Source organism: Balaenoptera physalus (assembly GCF_965194825.1).
Source record: "Balaenoptera physalus genome assembly, chromosome: 11".
Taxonomy (NCBI): domain Eukaryota; kingdom Metazoa; phylum Chordata; class Mammalia; order Artiodactyla; family Balaenopteridae; genus Balaenoptera; species Balaenoptera physalus.
Genome location: NC_138896.1, coordinates 36,297,473 through 36,319,807, shown reverse-complemented (window position 1 = coordinate 36,319,807; position 22,335 = coordinate 36,297,473). Strand labels below are relative to the sequence as shown.

Here is a 22,335-nt window from a genome sequence, read left to right as displayed (position 1 = left end):
GAGCCCCTGACTCCACGGTGGAGCAAAGGGACTTACACGAAAGAAGTACTTCAGCTCATTCACCTTCTCAGGAAGATGCTGGAGGGGAGAACAGAGACCTGTAGTCCCCTCCACCCGCCACGTCCCCTGTTTTTGTCCCCGGGTTGATAAGTGAAGTGGAGGGATTTGATGAGTTCTTCAGGAGGGTTATAGAATTTAAAAGTTCAAGAACCACTGTTTGGCATACATCTGAATTAAACAACAGAGCTGGAATTATTATGATAAAACATTGCTAAAGACATGCAATAGAGGAATTTTGAAAGTGCAGATATAATCACACATCTTGGTGGAGATTGTCACACTGAATGTGCTCATTTGACGTGTGATTTGCTTCAAAATACAATCCAGTGCTATCACTCACATTCTCCACTCGACTCGGTGAGAGCAGGAGCCCTGTTGGGTTTCCTCTGCTTTATCCCCAGTGCCTGGAATATGCCGGATACATAGCGGTGGCTCAGTGAATGTTTGTTGAATAAATGAATGAATAAATGATTTGAACATTAATTACCCCCTTAAAAACCTTAAAAACCCACAGATGTATTATACTCCTCTCTTCTCTTTCCCTCCATCCCTTCATCTATCCATTTATCCATCTTTTTGACCTGATAAAAAATATTTCAGTAGTATTGAATATCAAACTTCTGGAGGAGTGATGACTAAGAAATGACTTTTAAAATCACACATGAAAAGATCAACCGATTCATTGATATCAAAATTATAAATTTCAGATAGTTAAAAAACAATAAAAAGGCAAACATCTGCTACCACCTGAGAAAAATTCTTTGCAGGGAAAAATGACAGGGAGTTGCTATCTGTATAAGATGGTATACATCACTAACACTTGAAGGAACTGTACCAAAAAAAGGTAACCACATTTTCTATAACGTGATTATTTTCCAATTTTCCCATTTTTGTGTGTGATATGGTTATCTCATTTTTTATTATTTGGAAAATAAATTTCTTAAAAATAGAGCACAAGCTGACCTGATTCCCACTGACACCTTTCCCCAGGGGGAGCAGCTCTAGATCTGAAAGCCTGCCCTCCCAAACCGTTTCGCTGGATCCTTGATATGACCTGGCTGAATCTTGTGGAACTGAGTAAACTCCCGCAATTTGCAGAAATTATGAACCAGGTAATAAAGGGTTGGAAAAAAGTAGAGATCTGTAAACCCAAACACACCTGGGCCATTTAAACTGGGGCCTCCTGGTGACAAACGCTTCACCCAGAGGAGTCAACACACTTGTGTAGCTTTAAGGCGCTGTGGCTCTCCTGGGGGGTTGGGGGCGGTGGACAGAAGGATAGCCCAAGGAACCTTTTCACAGGTGCAGGCAACTGCCTTTACTTCTGTGTGGTGGGCATGGATCATTTATAACCTGCTTGAGTTGCTGTCAGAATCAGAACGCTTTTATTCTGGGTGGGTGGACCCTTTTATTGTAGACTCGATGTTTTCACTGCCTATGATTAAATAATTTGTGCAAATTTGAATTTGAGGCAAGTGAAGAGGTTGAGGTCCTTTTTAAAAAAATCAGTCATTTCAATGGTGAAAGTATTTATAAAATGGTGACATTATAATCGTGAAAATGGTGAAACAGACCCCGATTTACCCGTTTTTCTTATCTGAAAATGTAAATTGGTTGTTGTGGATTAGTTGTTGATTCAGCTCTCACCGGAAAACAATTATGCAACTCAGAATAAAGACAGTTGTTTATTACTGAGGTCTGTTGGTTACAACTGTGTGTCACCAATGGAGGGCCTGCAGTTTCCCAGTGTCAAATGCTGATAATCATCTTTTTTTGCGGTTGCTGGTGATGGACAAAGTGAGTGATTGGTAGCCTTACCCCTAGGCTGAGGATGGCAGAAGCCTCACACTGTTACCATGTGATTCCCTCCCCTCCACAGACATCCTATTCCCCCACCCAAGAGTACACTAGGTGTGTCTGTTTAGGGGTACTTCTGGAACATATTGTATTCTTTACCCATTCACCATGGTTGGGTCAGAGTCAACTGGATAAAGTCCCTGGACTATATCTGTGGTGGACAGTAAGCTTTGTTTTTTACTACAGCCACAGTTGAGTCTTCCAAGCCCAAACAAATACTTTGAAAAAAAAAAGTGGTCTGGGTCTGGTCCGAGACTGGGTAAAGGCAGCCTTCAAGTACCACTGGAAAAAATCACCCCTCTGCTGACGGGTTATATTAATATAAGAATATACAGTATCATTTGCCTCGGTCAGTTAGATTTTAAGTACCCTTGGTGTAGAATCTGGTGGCTACTACTGCTTACTATGGGTAGGTACTTTGCAACAATAATAACTGTGCAAGGGAAGTATTATTGACACGATTTATGGATGAGATAACTGAGATTCAAAGAGGTTAAGCACTTGCCCAAGGCCACATAGCCCATAAATGGTAAAGCTGTAATTTGACCCCATGCTCATGACACCATGAGTTATTTCTGTCCAACTTCTTTTACACCATTGGATGGGCCAGAAGGGAAGAGGAAGAGTTGTTCTCCGGAAACTTGCAGAAGTTTGCCGTCAGGGGGACCTGCCATCAGATGGCCAAGAGTTTGGCCTGTCTGTGGGAGGAAGGGAGGAAACAGGAGATCAATCTCCCAGCTGAGTGGGTGTCAGAAATTGAAACAAAAATAGCCTCAAACAGCAGCTGCCCTGCCTTGGCATCCCAGGCCAAACTGTTTAACACCTGGAGGTGGTTTTGCTAGCAGCGAGGGCCAGGAATGGGAAATGCAGGAGCAAGGGGCTGGGAGTTATCCCATCACAGATGCAGCTCGCCCTGAAAGCTTTATATGGTAGAGTCAAAATTAGCAGATGGAAGGCCAGTAGGTTGAGAATACGCACCCTGTTTCTTCTTGGAACTCCTTCTCTTTAGCAGCCAGTGTGGAGGAGACCTGCAGGGGGCGCTCTGGGTAGCAGAGCACAGGTACCAGTGCAGTAGGGTGGGGCTGCAGCAGCACCCAGGCCCTCCAAGCCCTCTGCCAGGCAGATTCTTTTGGCAGCAGCCAACTAGGGAGAGCCGCTGCAATCTTCAGAGAAAGATGGCAGCTGTGAAACATTTCAGAAATTCTCCTCCATCTTTTAGTGTCCCGGGGACAAAGTTGGAGCAACTGATTTACAGAGCGATTGTTTTGTTATTAACTTGCACCCTGTCTGTATCCTAGATGATGAATTGCTTGTATGGTGTGGACTTCGGGCGGTTATTTAACCTCTCTGTGCCTCAGTCAAAAGTGGGGATAAGAGAAGTAAAAGTACAGTCCTTGGGTCTGGCACATAGTATCTGCTATATAAATATTTGCTATTAGTGCTTGCCATGGCTTTTAAAACATGCTTCAGACACTGTCTAAATAATCCAGCCTGATTGTTGCTGAGGAGCTGCGTCAGGCTCACCGATCTATAGTTTCTGTAATTGGTTTTGACATCACTCGGACTTCAGGGAGCATCCTTTAATACCTCTGAAAACCTGTGGTTCTCTCCATGCTTCTGAAAGAACAGGTGTTTGAGACCAGCTGTTGGAGAGACTTCATCCATTCTTAGGTTTAAGGTCTCAAGGTGGGGGGATGACTAGGAAAATAAAAGTTTTGATTTTGTCATCTATCACTAGTTTAAGTCGAGGTCCACATGTAGAGGTTTGGGTATCAAAGTGGTCTATGTCAGTGGTTCTCATCCAAGGGCAACCTGGTGCCACACCCCAGAGTGCATTGACAATTCTGGAGACCTTTTTTATTGCCACACATCAGGGGCAGAGGTGCTCCTGGTGACTAGTGGATAGAGCCAGGGATGCAGCTAAACAACGTAAAATGCACAAGACAGCCTCTCTCAACACTAAATTAATCTGGCCCTGAATGCCCATAGTGCGGAGGTTGAGAAACCCTGGTCTATGTTTCTTCCTGCCCGGTCGTTTAGTGTAATTGATACAGAGTCCTAATTTTAGCAAATAACGTAGAAGAGCAATGGAAAAACTGAAAGGGAATGATAATATCCAATCTATCTGAGTCACTGGTTCTGAAGAAAAATGTAAACAGTGTGGTTATGTTTAAAAAATTAGCTGCCTATAAAGAATGACCTTCTCAGGTTATTCAATTTTAATTGCGTATATTCCTGGGGCTTGCTAATCAGCTTATTTACTTTAGATATCTCGTAATGAGAAGGGATGGAAAATCTGGTTTGATAAAGATGCTCCAGAGGAGGAAATCATCCCTGATGGATATAATGACTCACTAGATACCTGCCACAAGCTTTTACTTATCAGGTGAGAATAGGTATTATCAGACCTAGAGCATCACTTTATAGTGTCAAATTACAGATCCCACCTCAGTGAGCTTACTTCACTATGTCCCACTAGTTACTGTAATAGATGTATGTGCTTCCAAACTGAAGTTTGGGATGGCAAATAAAATGGTGAAAGGTATATTTTGATAACGTGTTAATGATAGTGCTTTTAGCAAAACACGTATGAAAAATATGTTCTTACTATTCACTTTGGTCATCATTTACCATTGAGTGAATCGTTTATTGTTGAATTTACTTCTGTAAAAGAATAGATCTCACAGAGTTACAAGGCAATTAGATTTTAAGCTAAAACCAAGAATATTGTGCTATTGAAACATCTAAATGCTGTTTTGGCTATTAAAATGGAAGCAAAAGTTTGAAAGTGATGTTGAGGAAGAATATTCTTCCTTTTCTTTCTCACTTTTCATGTTTTCTCAACATGCAGTAGCTCAAAGAAGGCTTCTATATTGGAAGATGTGTGTGTGTGTGTGGCGGGGTGTGTGTGTGGTGGGCAAGACAGAAGGGTAGAGTTGGGGGAGATGAAACCACCAAGAGAATAACAAAAAGATGTCGGATTATGTTGGAGTTGTTTTTGTCTTTCCTAATGTTATATCCCTGAGTTTTCTTAGAAAAGTTGTTTCCTGGTTGTTGTCACTCTTTGAGAGTGATTAGAGCTGTCAGCAGTGATGACCTAAGGACCTGCAGACTGCAAAAGGGCTATTTGTTTTTATTAGAATAGATGTGTCTTATATCCATCATTTTAAAATTGAATCTATGTCAAATGAATAATGCAATCTACTAACAAATAAGAATCCATAGAGCTTGTCTGTGATCTAAAAATATCAAATGATATTTATTTAATGTGTCATTGTGTGTAGAACCTGCTACAGTGTAGGCTACACAGATGGTATTAAATAAATGCTTGCTGATCAAGCTACTTCTAACACCGTTGACACATTATCTCCCTCTGAAGACTGCAGAACCTCGAGTATGCAGCAGGCCAGCCCCCATCATGTACTGGACCTGGCAGAGAACACCTCCCCTTGCATCCCTGCTGAGTCCCTGGCACCAAGACCAGGGCCTGATGTATAGTATTCACTCCATAAATATTTGTCAAAGAATGAATGTGCTCCTGTGTATTAGTTTGAATGAGGAATTGCTTACCTGAAGCTGATAGCTTAGTTACTAGGGATAATCACTGATGTGTTTTAAAAAGAAAATAACTAAAGCTTCAGAGTAGTTGCTGTTTCCTCTGAAAATGAGATGTTTGGATCAATTGACTTCTAAGTTCTCTTCTAGACTGGCAACAGAACTGGCTCTGACCTACTCCTTGCCAATGCCTAGCATCAAAACTACATGAATAAACTTGCATTCATTCAAGGATAGAAAACCTTGCCATCCATCTTACACATATCTGCATAAGGGAAGATTAGCTCATTATCCTTTTGCTAACTAACTATGTGTTCTTTATGTGTTTAGCATTAGATAGAATTTTAAAAACCTGAATTTATTTCCTCTAACATGTGTGCATTTCTAGGTCTTGGTGCCCAGACCGTACTGTTTTTCAAGCAAGAAAGTATATTGCAGATTCTTTGGAGGAAAAGTACACAGAACCAGTTATCTTAAATCTGGAGAAAACTTGGGAAGAAAGTGATACACGAACACCTCTGATATGTTTTCTGTCCATGGGATCTGATCCCACAGTTCAAGTTGACGCATTGGCCAAGAAACTGAAGCTGGGTATGATCAGCAACCTATGAAATTTAGCAAAACCTCCATATTGTTGCCTCCAATTTTGCCTTTCATAATTTTATAGTGTAGTCTTATAAATACATTGATAAAATTCATAAATATTAGAACACTATTAAACTCCTTCTTTCCTCCCCTTTCAGATCTCCTGGAGTGAGTGTGTGATACAGATACCTTTGTGCAGAGAGGAACACACTCATCTACCACATACTGATTTTTTTTTAACATCTTTATTGGAGTATAATTGCTTTACAATGGTGTGTTAGTTTCTGCTGTATAACAAAGTGAATCAGCTATACATATACATACATCCCCATATCTCCTCCCTCTTGCATCTCCCTCCCACCCTCCCTATCCCACGCCTCTAGGTGGTCACAAAGCACCAAGCTGATCTCCCTGTGCTATGCGGCTGCTTCCCACTAGCTAGCTATTTTACATTTGGTAGTGCATGTATGTCCATGCCACTCTCTCACTTTGTCCCAGCTTACCCTTCCCCCTCCCCATGTCCTCAAGTCCATTCTCTACGTCTGCATGGTATATCTCGCCACCTGTTTGTATCATCTTTAATTTCTTTCATCAGTGTCTTATAGTTCTCTGCATACAGGTCTTTTGTCTCCTTAGGTAGGTTATTCCTAGGTATTTTACTCTTTTTGTTGCAATGGTAAATGGGAGTGTTTTCTTTATTTCTCTTCCAGATTTTTCATCATTAGTGTATAGGCATGCAAGAGATTTCTGTGCATTAATTTTGTATCCTGCTACTTTAACAAACTCATTGATAAGCTCTAGTAGTTTCCTGGTGGCATCTTTAGGATTCTCTATGTATAGTACCCTGTCATCTGCAAACAGTGACAGCTTTACTTCTTCTTTTCCAATTTGGATGACTTTTATTTCTTTTTCTTCTCTGATTACTGTGACTAAAACTTCCAAAACTATGTTGAATAATAGTGGTGAGAGTGGGAAACTTTGTCTTGTTCCTGATCTTAGAGGAAACGGTTTCAGTTTTTCACCATTGAGAATGATGTTGGCTGTGGGTTTGTCATATATGGCCTTTGTTATGTTGAGTTGAGTTCCCTCTATGCCTACTTTCTGGAGGGTTTTTATATAAATGGGTGGTGAATTTTGTCGAAAGCTTTTTCTGCATCTATTGAGATGATCATATGGTTTTTATTCTTCACTTTGTTAATGTGGTGTATCACATTGATTGATTTGCGTATATTGAAGAATCCTTGCATCCCTGGGATAAATCCCACTTGATCATGGTGTATGATCCTTTTATTGTGTTGTTGGATTCTGTTTACTAGTATTTTGTTGAGGATTTCTGCATCTGTGTTCATCAGTGAGATTGGCCTGTAATTTTCTTTCTTTGTGACCTCTTTGTCTGGTTTTGGTACCAGGGTGATGGTGGCCTTGCAGAATGAGTTTGGGAGTGTTCCTCCCTCTGCTATATTTTGGAAGAGTTTGAGAAAGATAGGTGTTAGCTCTTCTCTGAATGTTTGATAGAATTCGCCTGTGAAGCCATCTGGTCCTGGGCTTTTGTTTATTGGAAGATTTTTATTATTTATTTATTTATTTTTATTTTTGGCTGTGTTGGGTCTTCGTTTCTGTGCGAGGGCTTTCTCTAGTTGCGGCAAGCGGGGGCCACTCTTCATTGTGGTGCGCAGGCCTCTCACTATCGCGGCCTCTCTTGTTGCGGAGCACAGGTTCCAGATGCGCAGGCTCAGTAGTTGTGGCTCATGGGTCCAGTTGCTCCGTGGCATGTGGGATCTTCCCAGGCCAGGGCTCGAACCCGTGTCCCCTGCATTGGCAGGCGGATTCTCAACCACTGCACCACCAGGGAAGCCCTATTGGAAGATTTTTAATCACAGTTTCAATTTCAGTGCTTGTGATTGGTCTGTTGATATTTTCTATTTCTTCTTGGTTCAGTCTCAGAAGGTTGTGCTTTTCTAAGAATTTGTCCATTTCTTCCAGGTTGTCCATTTTATTGGCATATAGTTGCTTCTAGTAATCTCTCATGATCCTTTTAATTTCTGCAGTGTCAGTTGTTACTTCTCCTTGTTCATTTCTAATTCTACTGATTTGAGTCTTCTCCCTTTTTTTCTTGATGAGTCTGGTTAATGGTTTATCAATTTTGTTTATCTTCTCAAGGAACCAGCTTTTAGTTTTATTGATCTTTGCTATCATTTCCTTCATTTCTTTTTCATTTATTTCTGATCTGATCTTTATGATTTCTTTCCTTCTGCTAACTTTGGGTTTTTTTGTTTTTCTTCTTTCTCTAATTGCTTTAGGTGTAGGTTAGGTTATTTATTTGAGGTTTTTCTTGTTTCTTGATGTAGGATTGTATTGCTACAAACTTCCCTCTTAGAACTGCTTTTGCAGCATCCCATAGGTTTTGGGTCATCGTGTTTTCATTGTCATTTGTTTCTAGGTATTTTTTGATTTCTTCAGTGATCTCTTGGTTATTTAGTAGTGTATTGTTTAGCCTCCATGTGTTTGTATTTGTTACAGATTTTTTCCTGTAATTGATATCTAGTCTCATAGCATTGTGGTCGGAAAAGATACTTGATACGATTTCAATTTTCTTAAATTTACCAAGGCTTGATTTGTGACCCAAGATATGATCTGTCCTAGAGAATGTTCCATGAGCACTTGAGAAGAAAGTGTAATCTGCTATTTTTGGATGGAATGTGCTATAAATATCAATTAAGTCCATCTTGTTTAATGTATCATTTAAAGCTTGTGTTTCTTTATTTATTTTCATTTTGGATAATCTGTCCATTGGTGAAAGTGAGGTGTTAAAGTCCCCTACTATTATTGTGTTACTGTCAGTTTCCCTTTTTATGGCTCTTAGCATTTGCCTTATGTATTGAGGTGCTCCTATGTTGGGTGCATAAATATTTACAATTGTTATTTCTTCTCCTTGGATTGATCCCTTGATCATTATGTAGTGTCCTCCTTTTTCTCTTGTAATAGTCTTTATTTTAAAGTCTATTTTGTCTGATATGAGAATTGCTACTCCAGCTTTCTTTTGATTCCAATTTGCATGGAATATCTTTTTCCATCCCCTTACTTTCAGTCTGTATGTGTCCCTAGGTCTGAAGTGGGTCTCTTGTAGACAGCATATGTACAGGTCTTGTTTTTGTATCCATTCAGCCAGTCTATGTCTTTTGGTTGGATCATTGAATCCATTTACATTTAAGGTAATTATCGATATGTATGTTCCTGTTACCATTTTCTTAATTGTTTCGTGTTTGTTATTGTAGGTCTTTTCCTTCTCTTGTGTTTCCTGCCTAGAATAGTTCCTTTAGCATTTGTTGTAGAGCTGGTTTGGTGGTGCTGAATTCTCTTAGCTTTTGCTTACCTGTAAAGGTTTTAACTTCTCCATCGAATCTGAATGAGATCCTTGCTGGGTAGAATAATCTTGTTTGTAGGTTTTCCCTTTCATCACTTTAAATATGTCCTGCCACTCCCTTCTGGTTTGCAGAGTTTCTGCTGAAAGATCAGCTGTTAACATTATGGGGATTCTATTGTATGCTATTTGTTGCTTTTCCCTTGCTGCTTTTAATATTTTTTCTTTCTATTTAATTTTTGATAGTTTGATTAATATGTGTCTTGGCATGTTTCTCCTTGGATTTATCCTGTATGGGACTCTCTGTGCTTTCTGGACTTGATTGAATATTTCCTTTCCCATATTAGGGAAATTTTCAACTATAATCTCTTCAAATATTTTCTCAGCCCCCCTTTTTTTCCCTTCTTCTTCTTGGACCCCTATAGTTCAAATGTTGGTGCGTTTCATGTTGTCCCAGAGGTCTCTGAGACTGTCCTCAATTCTTTTCATTCTTTTTTCTTTATTCTGCTCTGCAGTAGTTATTTCCACTGTGTTATCTTCTAGGTCACTTATCCGTTCTTTTGCCTCAGTCATTCTGCTATTGATTCCTTCCGGAGAATTTTTAATTTCATTTATTGTGTTGTTCATCATTGTTTGTTTGCTCTTTAGTTTTTCTTGGTCCTTGTTAAACATTTCTTGTATTTTCTCCATTCTATTTCCAAGATTTTGGATCATCTTTACTGTCATTACTCTGAATTCTTTTTCAGGTAGACTGCCTATTTCCTCTTCATTTGTTTGGTCTGGTGGGTTTTTACCCTGGTCCTTCATCTGCTGTGTATTTCTCTGTCTTCTCATTTTGCTTAACTTACTTTGTTTGGGGTCTCCATTTCGCAGGCTGCAGGTTCGTAGTTCCTGTTGTTTTTGGTGTCTGCCCCCAGTGGGTAAGGTTGGTTCAGTGGGTTGTGTAGGTTTCCTGGTGGAGGGGACTGGTGCCTTTGTTCTGGTGGATGAGGCTGGATCTCGTCTTTCTGGTGGGCAGGACCACATCCAGTGGTGTGTTTTGGGGTGTCTGTGAACTTATTATGATTTTAGGCAGCCTCTCTGCTCATGGGTGGGCTTGTGTTCCTGTCTTGCTAGTTGTTTGGCATAGGGTGACCAGCACTGTGGCTTGCTGGTCGTTGAGTGGAGCTAGGTCTTAGCATTGAGATGGAGATCTCTGGGAGAGCTTTCGCCATTTGATATTACCTGGGGCCAGGAGGTCTCTGGTGGACCAGTGTCCTGAACTCGGCTCGCCCACCTCAGAGGCTCAGGCCTAACACCTGGCCAGAGCATCAAGACCCTTCTCGGAAGTCTGAGGTCTTCCGCCAGCATTCAGTGGGTGTTCTGTAAGAGTTGTTCCACATGTGGATGTAGTTTTGATGTATTTGTGGGAGGAAGGTGATCTCCATGTCTTACTTCTCTGCCATCTTGAAGGCGGCCCTCTGGTTTTCTTTTAAGTTGTAAGCAGATATCCATACTACATGGATAACTGAGTAGCAAGAATGAACATTCAGGAGCAAGTTTTACTGCCATGTCTATATGGATTTATAACAACGCCTGTTTTATCACAAATTGAAAAACTGTAACCATTTTATTGTAATGCATAGTAATTTAGGGATTCATTCATTCATGCTTTCATTCAGTAACCCCTTAGTAGGGGCAGTGTGCTAGATTCAGGGAGTACAGAGATGAATACAACATAGCTGGGAAAGACAGATGTGTAAAAAGGTAATAGAAGACAATTTGACAAACTGTTGTAACAAAGTTATATAGACATGCCTGATTATAAGATCCAGACCTAGCCAGACTGCATGGGGTATAGAGGAAAGCATCATATTGATGATATTTTGAGTAGTATCTAAAAAATAGATAAAAATTGGGAGGTGGTGGTGGAGAGAAGGAAAGTTATTCCAGGGGGAGGAGGTAGGGCAAGGAGTTATAAACCCATAAGTTGTGAGTCAGCAGGACTAAAGAACAAGGACCTGAGTGATGCAGAGCACGTCTTATCAAGAATGAACCATCTTCCTCTGGGATGGCTGTATATAGGCGGGAGGTTTATTTTTTTAATTTTTTAAAACATCTTTATTGGAGTATAATTGCTTTAAGATGGTGTGTTACTTTCTGCTGTATAACAAAGTGAATCAGCTATACGTATACATATATCCCCAAAACCCTCCCTCTTGGGTCTCCCTCCCATACTCCCTATCCCATCCCTCTAGGTGGTCACAAAGCACCGAGCTGATCTTCCTGTGCGATGCAGCTGCTTCCCACTAGCTATCTACTTTACATTTGGTAGTGTATATATGTCAGTGGTTTTTCTCCTTCAATTTGTTAATGTGGCATATCACATTGATTGATTTGCGTATATTGAAGAATCCTTGCATTCCTGGGATAAATCCCACTTGGTCATGGTGTATGATCCTTTTAATGTGCTGTTGGATTCTGTTTGCTAGTATTTTGTTGAGGATTTTTGCATCATTGTTCATCAGTGACATTGGCCTGTAGTTTTCCTTTTTGTGACATCTTTGTCTGGTTTTGGTATCAGGGTGATGGTGGCCTTGTAGAATGAGTTTGGGAGTGTTCCTCCCTTTGCTATATTTTGAAAGAATTGGAGAAGGATAGGTGTTAGCTCTTTTCTCAGTGTTTGATAGAATTGGGCAGTTTATTCTTAATGTGCTGAAAATCTGAATGTTGTTGGAATTGCCATTTGGGATTGTCCAGGTTCAGCTCGCTATAACTATACCTTGTAGGGTTAATTCATTTATGTCTTTATAAAGATTATCAAAGTGATTGATTATGAATCCCTAAATCTACTGTATGAAATAAAACCTTGAACTTATTATCTAGTTAATGTAAACATGATACAAATTTAATTTAGTCATCTTTAAGTAGTTGCCACATGTCCCTCTTCACTAAGAAGTTACTGTAAACTGTTAGCTTATGGTAGCATGGTCTGTGTTCACCCCTTCTTTACTCATCTGACTTTGCTCTGTTCATTGGCACCACACTGTTCTATGTTCTATATGGATCCATATTTGAATGGCCGCTTTCTTCTGTCTGAACACTGACACCCAGTGCAGAGAGCTCCAATGTTCTGTTGGCAAGTACTCATGGTTAAGTCTCATTAACCACCTTTAAAGTAGGCTGTTTTGCTCTGATATTCACTGCAGTCTGCCAATCATCTGCATTAGTCTAAGAGTGGTGTTTCTCTCATAGCCTTGGAGTTTGCAAATCTCTCTGAGATCGACTCCTCCATGGATCTTTGTCCAGTTGCTTCTATGCCCCACTTCTCTCTGCATATAGATTCCTTTTTTCTGTCTTGCCACAACCCATCTCCATGTGACAGAACTCATGGCTTCTGTTGGCTCATGAGCTTCACTACCTAAATGTTCAGTACGTTCAGCACTCCCAGTGTTACCGAACCAAACTTGGGTCCACTCACCCACCACACAGCAAGGCCAATTTACTGACCCAGGTTGTGGTGAAGGAAAGTACAATGTTTATTGCAGGTTCCAAACAAGGAGAATAGGCAGTTCATGCTCAAAGGCTTTCAGGGAAGGGTTTTTAAAGGTGACATTTGGAGTGAGAGCTGCAGGATGCATGACTTTCTTCTGATTGGTTGATAGTGAGGTAACAGGGTGGTGTTTCGGAAATCTTAATCATCAACCTCTGGTTCCAGCCAGGCTGGGGTCTCCATGCTTGTGGTCTTCATGTAGTCACCATTCGCCATCTGGATGGGGGTCTTAGTTTCTTCCTAATAACTCAAAGATATGCATCAGACCTTGTTATGTATATTCCTTGAGGAGGACCTAGGACTTTGTTTTATCACTGACTGTTGTTTAAGCTGTCGTTATTTTTCTTGCTTAACTGCTTTTCCTTTGTTTCTGTATCCCTCACTTCCCTAATTAGTAACTGCCTGAGTCTGTGTTTTGGAACTCAGGGAAGGCCTATGAGACTAAAGCATTTTTCAAAAAACAGGGAATGCAGAGGGGCTTTTGTACCTGGGATGGCCCCATGGGGTCCTGCTTGGTTTCACCAGGGAAATTCCCCTTACTCTTGGTCCCAGGTCCAAATATCCAAGGAAGAAGTTCATTGGTTTTGCTTTGGTCATGCCTCCTTTCTGGGCCAATCAGTGAACTGCTGCTGTGTAAATGAGTTCATAGCAAGAACCACATATATGGAGCTAGTGTGGAGGACACTTCTTAAAATGGGATACTGTTCATAGAAGAAGGGCAGTTCCCACTAGGGTTACCCTTTCAAGTTTACCTCAAAATAATGCTGTTGTCTAGGACAAGGGTTTAAGAACAGAATTAAGAAATTAACTCAAGGTGTCCTTTGGGAGAAATTATAACTATAACTATAACTTTAAATAAATACATAAGGCCAGAATGGTGCTATCAATCACCTAGTATTATTATATGTTATCATACTGCTTTGCTTGGCAATGTGGTGATTCCATTTCTTGGTACTACTTTAGTTTTTCCAGAAATTGTTCAAGCTTCTATTGGTTGCTTTGTTAGGAAGCACAGTAGATTTAATTTTGACACTGAAGGATCCAGTGAATTTTATAAAGAACTCTTCACTCATTTTTAAGGAATGTTAGGAAGCATCATGCTGTTCACTGCTTTGGGTTAAAACATCCCCCAAATAGCTGTGAAAATGAAAGTATTATGTAGACAGAATGACATATTAATCTCATCTCAACTAGAGATATTTTATTTGGATAACTGGATAATAGATAATCATAGAATTTTCAAAGTGAATAGGATTCTGGAAATCCTGAAATCAAAGTACCTTATTTTACAGCTGGGGAAAGTCAGGTCTGGAGATAAGGCCAAAGAGCTAGTTGGTGGCATATCCGATTCAGGACTTAATCTCTGGGCTTCCAAATTCCACTTCAGTGGTCTTTCTCTTTTATTCCCTCTCACTGCCTTTAGTGGATGAACTAAACAGTTACCCGACAGCAATTTGAGGGATGGGACCAAATCAAATAGGTTTTTGTAGAAAAGAGAAGAAGGAAAACTTCTCACTGTGGAACCTGTCAGGCTCTGTGGTGAGCGATTCAGAGAAGATAAAGTCTGCACAAAAGCACTGGGTGCCTGGGAAAGAGGGAGAAAACAGATGGATTTAGCATTAGAAAATCATACTAGGAGCTTGGGTCCCAAGGAAGGATGGATTTGAAAATAGAATCCAAACATGAATGAAAAAGAACAAACAAATAAAATATAAACCCACAAATATATAAAAGTAGGAATGAGAAAATGGGTATAACAAAGTATACAGATGAAAAAAGTTAAATAATGGTATATAATTATGGTAATAAAGTTTTAAAATCTCATTAAAATGGACATTTGTAGAAAAATATAAATTTAAAAAATTTTCTCAGAAAAGGTTGAAAAACCTGAATAGATGAATAATCAAGATGAAAAATATTAGAAGTTTTAAAATTATTACCTCAGCAAAGACACTAGGCTTGGATGATTTTTTGCTAAGTCCTTTAAAACTTTGACTGCTATATTCCATTCCATACACAGAAAAAGAGGATACATTTTCCTCTTTATTTTAAGGGAATAGCATTATCCTGATATCAAAAACAGACCAAGATACTCACTGTATAAAAAAAAGAAAACCACAGATTAATCCTACTTATCAGTATAAATGTAAGGACCTTAACCAAAAGGCAAGCAGTAAGAATTCTGTGTAACATTAAAATAACATGCAGAAATTAATAATGTGCCTTGACCAAGTAGGATGCATAGACAAATCTGAGAAAGATACAGTATTAAGAAATCTCATCACAGGAATAAGTGAATGACTTTTCCTTAAGTTATCATATTATTACCTTGATAAATGCTAAAAAGGCATTTTATAAAAATTCAACATTCGTATTTGGTTTTTAAAAAATGGGAATAGGGACTTCCCTGGTGGTGCAGTGGTTAAGAATCTGCCTGCCTATGCAGGGGACATGGGTTCAAGCCCTGCTCCGGGAAGATCCCACATGCAGCAGAGCAACTAGGCCTGTGCACCACAACTACTGAGCCTGTGCTCTAGAGTCCACGAGCCACAACTACTGAGCCCACGTGCCACAACTACTGAAGCCCACATGCCTATAGCCTGTGCTCTGCAACAAGAGAAGCCACTGCAATGAGAAGCCCACACACCACAATGAAGAGTAGCCCCTGCTCGCCACAACTAGAGAAAGCCTGTGTGCAGCAATGAGGACCCAATTGAACCAAAAATAAATAAATAAATGGGAATAGAAGAATATTGTAATAATATGACAATGAATATGAACTTCAAACAACTTCATGCTTTTTGGTGAACAACTAGAGACATGCCCGTTAAAGTCAGGAACAAGATAAAGATGTCTGCTATCACAACTTTCATTTAGTATTGCTATGGAGGATATAGCTAATGTATTGTAAGAATCATAAATAAAAGATATAACTACTGGAAAAGAGGGACAAAAATCATCATTATTCTCAGATAGTATAATTGTCTAACTAAGGAACACAAATGAATCAACTGGAAAACTATTAGATTTAACAGGATAGTTCAGTAAGGTGGCTGGTCGCAAAATAAATATATTTTAAAAATCAATGGAGCATTCTTGTAAAATAAAATGTAAAAATCCCATTCACTCTCTCAATAAAAATAAAACTGAGAAATGATCTTTAAAATACCTATTAGAAGAAAACTATAAAACTTTCTTAGAGACATGAAAGTAGACTAGAATAAATGGAGAGTTAAACCACATTCCCAGTATAAAGATTCAATATTGTAAAGATGTCAGTAGTCTCTAAATTAATCTATAAATTGAATGCAAGTCTAATTGAAATTCCAATAGCATTTTTTCCCCTAATTGGATAGTAGAGGGATCGTAGATCATCCAGAGCAATAAATGGACAAAAATAGCCAAGAAAGCTTGAAAAGGAAAAAGAATAATGTGGAACAAGCCCAATCAGATTTTTAAAAATTTATCAAATGACAATAACTTAATCAGTGTAGAACTGGCTCAGAGGAGATAAACAGATCAATAGAGCAAAATGAAAGGCCCCAAATTAGACTCTAGTATATACAATAGCTTGTGATAAGACTGTGATAAGATTCACATTTTAAATCAGTGGAAGGAAAATGAATTAGTCAATAAAGAGTGTTGGCATTGCAGGTTAACTTCAGAAGAAAGAAAGAATTTTACCTCACATAAAACTAAAGTACATTCTAGGTTGATTAAGGTTTTAAATGGTTTAAACTATAAAAGAATAAAAAGAATATATTGATACTATTGGGGTGGCTAAGATTTTCTTAATCATAATACCAGAATCCCAAACCAGAGGAAAAGATAGTCTGACTGGATGAAGTTTTAAAACTTCTGTATGTCATAAATAAAATTAAAACACAAATTGCCGTCAAATCCAAGCTTGTGTGCCCAATGCACAGTGAGGCCAAACAAACTGAAATGTTGGAGTTTGGAGCAGAGAAAGGTTTATTGCAAGGACCAAACAAGGAGTATGGGGAGGCTCATGCTCAAATGACCCAAACATCCTGATAGTTTTTGAAGAAGAGTTTTTAAAGGCAAAACTTGGGGTGAGGGCTGCAGGGTGTGGGATTTTCTTCTGATTGGTTAGTGGTGAGGTAACAGGGTGGTGTTCCAAGAATCAGGTACTTAGCCTGAAGTTACCATCCTCCACTTAGGTGGGGGCATTAGTTCCTATAAGAAGAACTCAAAGATATATTGTTATGTATATCCCTTTAGGAGGAACTAGGACACTTTATCACTGCACTATTGTTTCTTTTCCTTTTTTTTCTTTTTTAACATCTTTATTGGAGTATAATTTCTTTACAATGTTGTGTTAGTTTCTGCTGTATAACAAAGTGAATCAGCTATATGCATACGTATATCCCCATATCCCCTGCCTCTTGTGTCTCCCTCCCATCCTCCTTATCCCACCTCTCTAGGTGGTCGCAAAGCACTGAGCTGATCTCCCTGCGCTATGCAGCTGCTTCCCAGTAGCTGTCTATTTTACATTTGGTAGTGTATATATGTCAGTGTTACTCTCTCACTTGGTCCCAGCTTACCCTTCCCCCTCCACAGGTCCTCAAGTCCATTCTCAATATCTGCATCTTTATTCCTGTCCTGCCCCTAGGTTCTTCAGAACCTTTTTTTTTTTTACATTCCATATATATGTGTTAGCATACGGTTTTGTTTATCTCTTTCTGACTTAGTTCACTCTGTATGACAGACTCTAACTCCATCCACCTCACTACAAATACCTCCATTTCATTTCTTTTTATGGCTGAGTAATATTCCATTGTATATATGTGCCACATCTTCTTTACCCATTCATCTGTCGATGGACACTTAGGTTGCTTCCATGTCCTGGCTATTGTAAATAGTGCTGCAATGAACATAGTGGTACATGTCTCTTTTTGAATTACGGTTTTCTCAGGGTAAATCCCCAGTAGTGGGATTGCTGGGTCGTATGGTAGTTCTATTTTTAGTTCTTTAAGGAACCTCCATACTGTTCTCCATAGTGGCTGTATCAATTTACATTCCCATAAACAGTGCAAGAGGGTTCCCTTTTCTCCACACCCTCTCCAGCATTTATTGTTTCTAGATTTTTTGATGATGGCCATTCTGACCAGTGTGAGGTGATATCTCATTGTAGTTTTGATTTGCATTTCTCTAATGATTAGTGATGTTGAGCATCCTTTCATGTGTTTGTTGGCAATCTGTATATCTTCTTTGGAGAAACGTCTATTTAGGTCTTCTGCCCAGTTTTGGATTGGGTTGTTTGTTTTTTTGATATTGAGTTGCTTGTATATTTTGCAGATAAATCTTTTCTCAGCTGCTTCGTTTGCAAATATTTTCTCCCATTCTGAGGGTTGTCTTTTCTTCTTGTTTATGGTTTCCTTTGCTGTGCAAAAGCTTGTAAGTTTCATTAGGTCCCATTTGTTTATTTTTGTCTTTATTTCCATTTCTCTAGGAGGTGAGTCAAAAAGGATCTTGCTGTGATTCATATCATAGAGTGTTCTGCCTATGTTTTCCTCTAAGAATTGTATAGTGTCGGGCCTTACATTAGGTCTTTAATCAATTTTGAGTTTATTTTTGTGTATGGTGTTAGGAAGTGTTCTAATTTAATTCTTTTACCTGTAGCTGTCCAGTTTTCCCAGAATCACTTATTGAAGAGGCTGCCTTTTCTCCATTGTATACTCTTGCCTCCTTTATCAAAGATAAGGTGACCATAGGTGCGTGGGTTTATCTCTGGGCTTTCTATCCTGTTCCATTGATCTATATTTCTGTTTTTGTGCCAGTGCCATACTGTCTTGGTTACTGTAGCTTTGTAGTATAGTCTGAAGTCAGGGAGCCTGATTCCTCCAGCTCCGTTTTTCTTTCTCAAGATTGCTTTAGCTATTCGGGGTCTTTTGTGTTTCCATACAAATTGTGAAATTTTTTGTTTCAGTTCTATGAAAAATGCTATTGGTTGTTTGATAGGGATTGCATTGAATCTGTAGATTGCTTTGGGTAGTATAGTCATTTTCACAATGTTGATTCTTCCAATCCAGGAATATGGTATATCTCTCCATCTGTTTGTATCATCTTTAATTTCTTTCATCAGTGTCTTATAGTTTTCTGCATACAGGTCTTTTGTCTCCTGAGGTAGGTTTATTCCTAGGTATTTTATTCCTTTTGTTGCAATGGTAAATGGGAGTGTTTCCATAATTTCTCTTTCAGATTTTTCATCATTAGTGTATAGGAATGCAAGAGATTTCTGTGCATTAATTTTGTATCCTGCTACTCTACCCAATTCATTGATTAGCTCTAGTAGTTTTCTGGTAGCATCTTTAGGATTCTCTATGTATAGTAACATGTCATCTGCAAACAGTGACAGTTTTAGTTCTTTTCCGATTTGGATTCCTTTTATTTCTTTTTCTTCTCTGCTTGCTGTGACTAAAACTTCCAAAAGTATATTGAAAAATAGCGGTGAGAGTGGGAAACCTTGCCTTGTTCCTGATCTCAGTGGAAATGGTTTCAGCTTTTCACCATTGAGAATGACGTTGGCTGTGGGTTTGTCGTAAATGGCCTTTATTATGTTGAGGTAAGTTCCCTCTATGCCTATATTCTAGAGGGTTTTTATCATAAATGGGTGTTGAATTCTGTCGAAAGCCTTTTCTGCATCTATTGAGATTATCATATGGTTTTTATCCTTCAGTTTGTTAATATGGTGTATCATGTTGATTGATATGCGTATATCGAAGAATCCATCCCTTCCTGGGATAAACCCCACATGATCATGGTGTATGATCCTTTTAACGTGCTGTTGGATTCTATTTGCTAGTATTTTGTTGAGGATTTTTGCATCTATGTTCATCAGAGATATTGGCCTGTAGTTTTCTTTTTTTGTGACATCTTTGTCTGGTTTTGGCACCAGGGTGATGGTGGCCTCGTAGAATGAGTTTGGGCATGTTCCTCCCTTTGTTATATTTTGGAAGAGTTTGAGAAGGATAGGTGTTAGCTCTTCTCTAAATGTTTGATAGAATTTGCCTGTGAAACCATCTGGTCCTGGGCTTTTGCTTGTTGGAAGATTTTTAATCACAGTTTCAATTTCAGTGCTTGTGGTTGGTCTGTTGATATTTTCTATTTCTTCTTGGTTCAGTCTCAGAAGGTTGTGCTTTTCTAAGAATTTGTCCATTTCTTCCAGGTTGTCCATTTTATTGGCATATAGTTGCTTGAAGTAATCTCTCATGATCCTTTTAATTTCTGCAGTGTCAGTTGTTACTTCTCCGTTTTCATTTCTAATTCTATTGATTTGAGTCTTCTCCCTTTTTTTCTTGATGAGTCTGACTAATGGTTTATCAATTTTGTTTATCTTCTCAAGGAACCAGCTTTTAGTTTTATTGATCTTTGCTATAGTTTCCTTCATCTCTTTTTCATTTATTTCTGATCTTTATGATTTCTTTCCTTCTGCTAACTTTGGGTTTTTTTTTTTTGTTTTTCTTTCTCTAATTGCTTTAGGTGTAGGTTAGGTTGTTTATTTGAGATTTTTCTTGTTTCTTGAGGTAGGCTTGTATTGCTATAAACTTCCCTCTTAGAACTGCTTTTGCAGCATCCCATAGGTTTTGGGTCATTGTGTTTTCATTGTCATTTATTTCTAGGTAATTTTGATTTCCTCTTTGATTTCTTCAGTGTTCTCTTGGTTATTTCATAGTGTATTGTTTAGCCTCCATGTGTTTGTATTTTTTACAGTTTTTTCCCTGTATTTGATAGCTAGTCTCATAACGTTGTGGTCAGATAAGATACTTGATACAATTTCAATTTTCTTAAGTTTACCAAGGCTTGATTTGTGACACAAAATATGACCTATCCTGGAGAATGTTCTATGAGCACTTGAGAAGAAAGTGTATTCTGTTGTTTTTGGATGGAATGTCCTATAAATATCAATCAAGTCCATCTTGTTTAATGTGTCACTTAAAGCTTGTGTTTCCTTATTTATTTTCATTTTGTATGATCTGTCCATTGGTGAAAGTGGGGTGTTAAAGTCGTCTACTATGATTGTGTTACTGTCGATTTCCCCTTTTATGGCTGTTAGCATTTGCCTTTTGTATTGAGGTGCTCCTATGTTGGGTGCATAAATATTTACAGTTGTTATATCTTCTTCTTGGATTGATCCCTTGATCATTATGTAGTGTGCTTCTTTGTGTCTTGTAATAGTCTTTATTTTAAAGTCTATTTTGTCTGATATGAGAATTGCTACTCCAGCTTTCTTTTCATTCCCATTTGCATGGAATATCTTTTTCCATCCCCTCACTTTCAGTCTGTATGTGTCTCTAGGTCTAAAGTGGGTCTCTTGTAGACAGCATATATATGGGTCTTGTTTTTGTATCCATTCAGCCAGTCTATGTCTTTTGGTTGGAGCATTTAATCCATTTAAATTTAAAGTTATTATCGATATGTATGTTCCTATTACCATTTTCTTAATTGTTTTGGGTTTTTTATTGTAGGTCTTTTCCTTCTCTTGTGTTTCCTCCCTAGAGAACTTCCTTTAGCATTTGTTGTAGACCTGGTTTGGTGGTGCTGAATTCTCTTAGCTTTCGCTTATCTGTAAAGGTTTTGATTTCTCCATCAAATCTGAATGAGATCCTTGCTGGGTAGAGTAATCTTGGTTGTAGGTTTTTCCCTTTCATCACTTTAAATATGTCCTGCCACTCCCTTCTGGCTTGCAGAGTTTCTGCTGAAAGATCAGCTGTTAACATTATGGGGATTCTATTGTATGTTATTTGTTGCTTTTCCCTTGTTGCTTTTAATATTTTTTCTTTGCATTTAATTTTTGATAGTTTGATTAATGTGTCTCAGCATGTTTCTCCTTGGATTTATTCTGTATGGGACTCTCTGTGCTTCCTGGACTTGATTGACTATTTCCTGTCCCACATTAGGGAAGTTTTCGACCAAAATCTCTTCAAATATTTTCTCATTCCCTTTCTTTTTCTCTTCTTCTTCTTGGACCCCTATAATTCAAATGTTGGTGCGTTTCATGTTGTCCCAGAGGTCTCTGAGACTGTCCTCAACTCTTTTCATTCTTTTTTCTTTATTCTTCTCTGTGGTAGTTATTTCCACTATTTTATCTTCCAGGTCACTTATCCGTTCTTCTGCCTCAGTTATTCTGCTATTGATTCCTTCTAGACAGTTGTAAATTTCATTTATTGTGTTCTTCATCATTTTTTGTTTGCTCTTTAGTTCTTCTAGGTCCGCGTTGAAAGTTTTTTTTATTTTCTCCATTCTATTTCCAAGATTTTGGATCATCTTTACTATCATTACTCTGAATTCTTTTTCAGGTAGACTGTCTATTTCCTCTTCATTTGTTTGGTCTGATGGGTTTTAACCTTGCTCCTTCATCTGC

General features: G+C 38.7%; 1 protein-coding gene across 1 annotated transcript in view; it reads left to right on the top strand.

Annotated features, from left to right (window-relative positions):
* DNAH8 (dynein axonemal heavy chain 8) overlaps nt 1-22,335 on the top strand; it is a 333,978-nt gene that overhangs the window by 225,805 nt on the left and 85,838 nt on the right. The window contains exons 79-81 of the mRNA XM_082412562.1: nt 1,051-1,172; nt 4,185-4,303; nt 5,861-6,063. Coding sequence (XP_082268688.1) covers nt 1,051-1,172; nt 4,185-4,303; nt 5,861-6,063 — 444 coding nt within the window. The remainder of the gene's footprint in view (nt 1-1,050; nt 1,173-4,184; nt 4,304-5,860; nt 6,064-22,335) is intronic.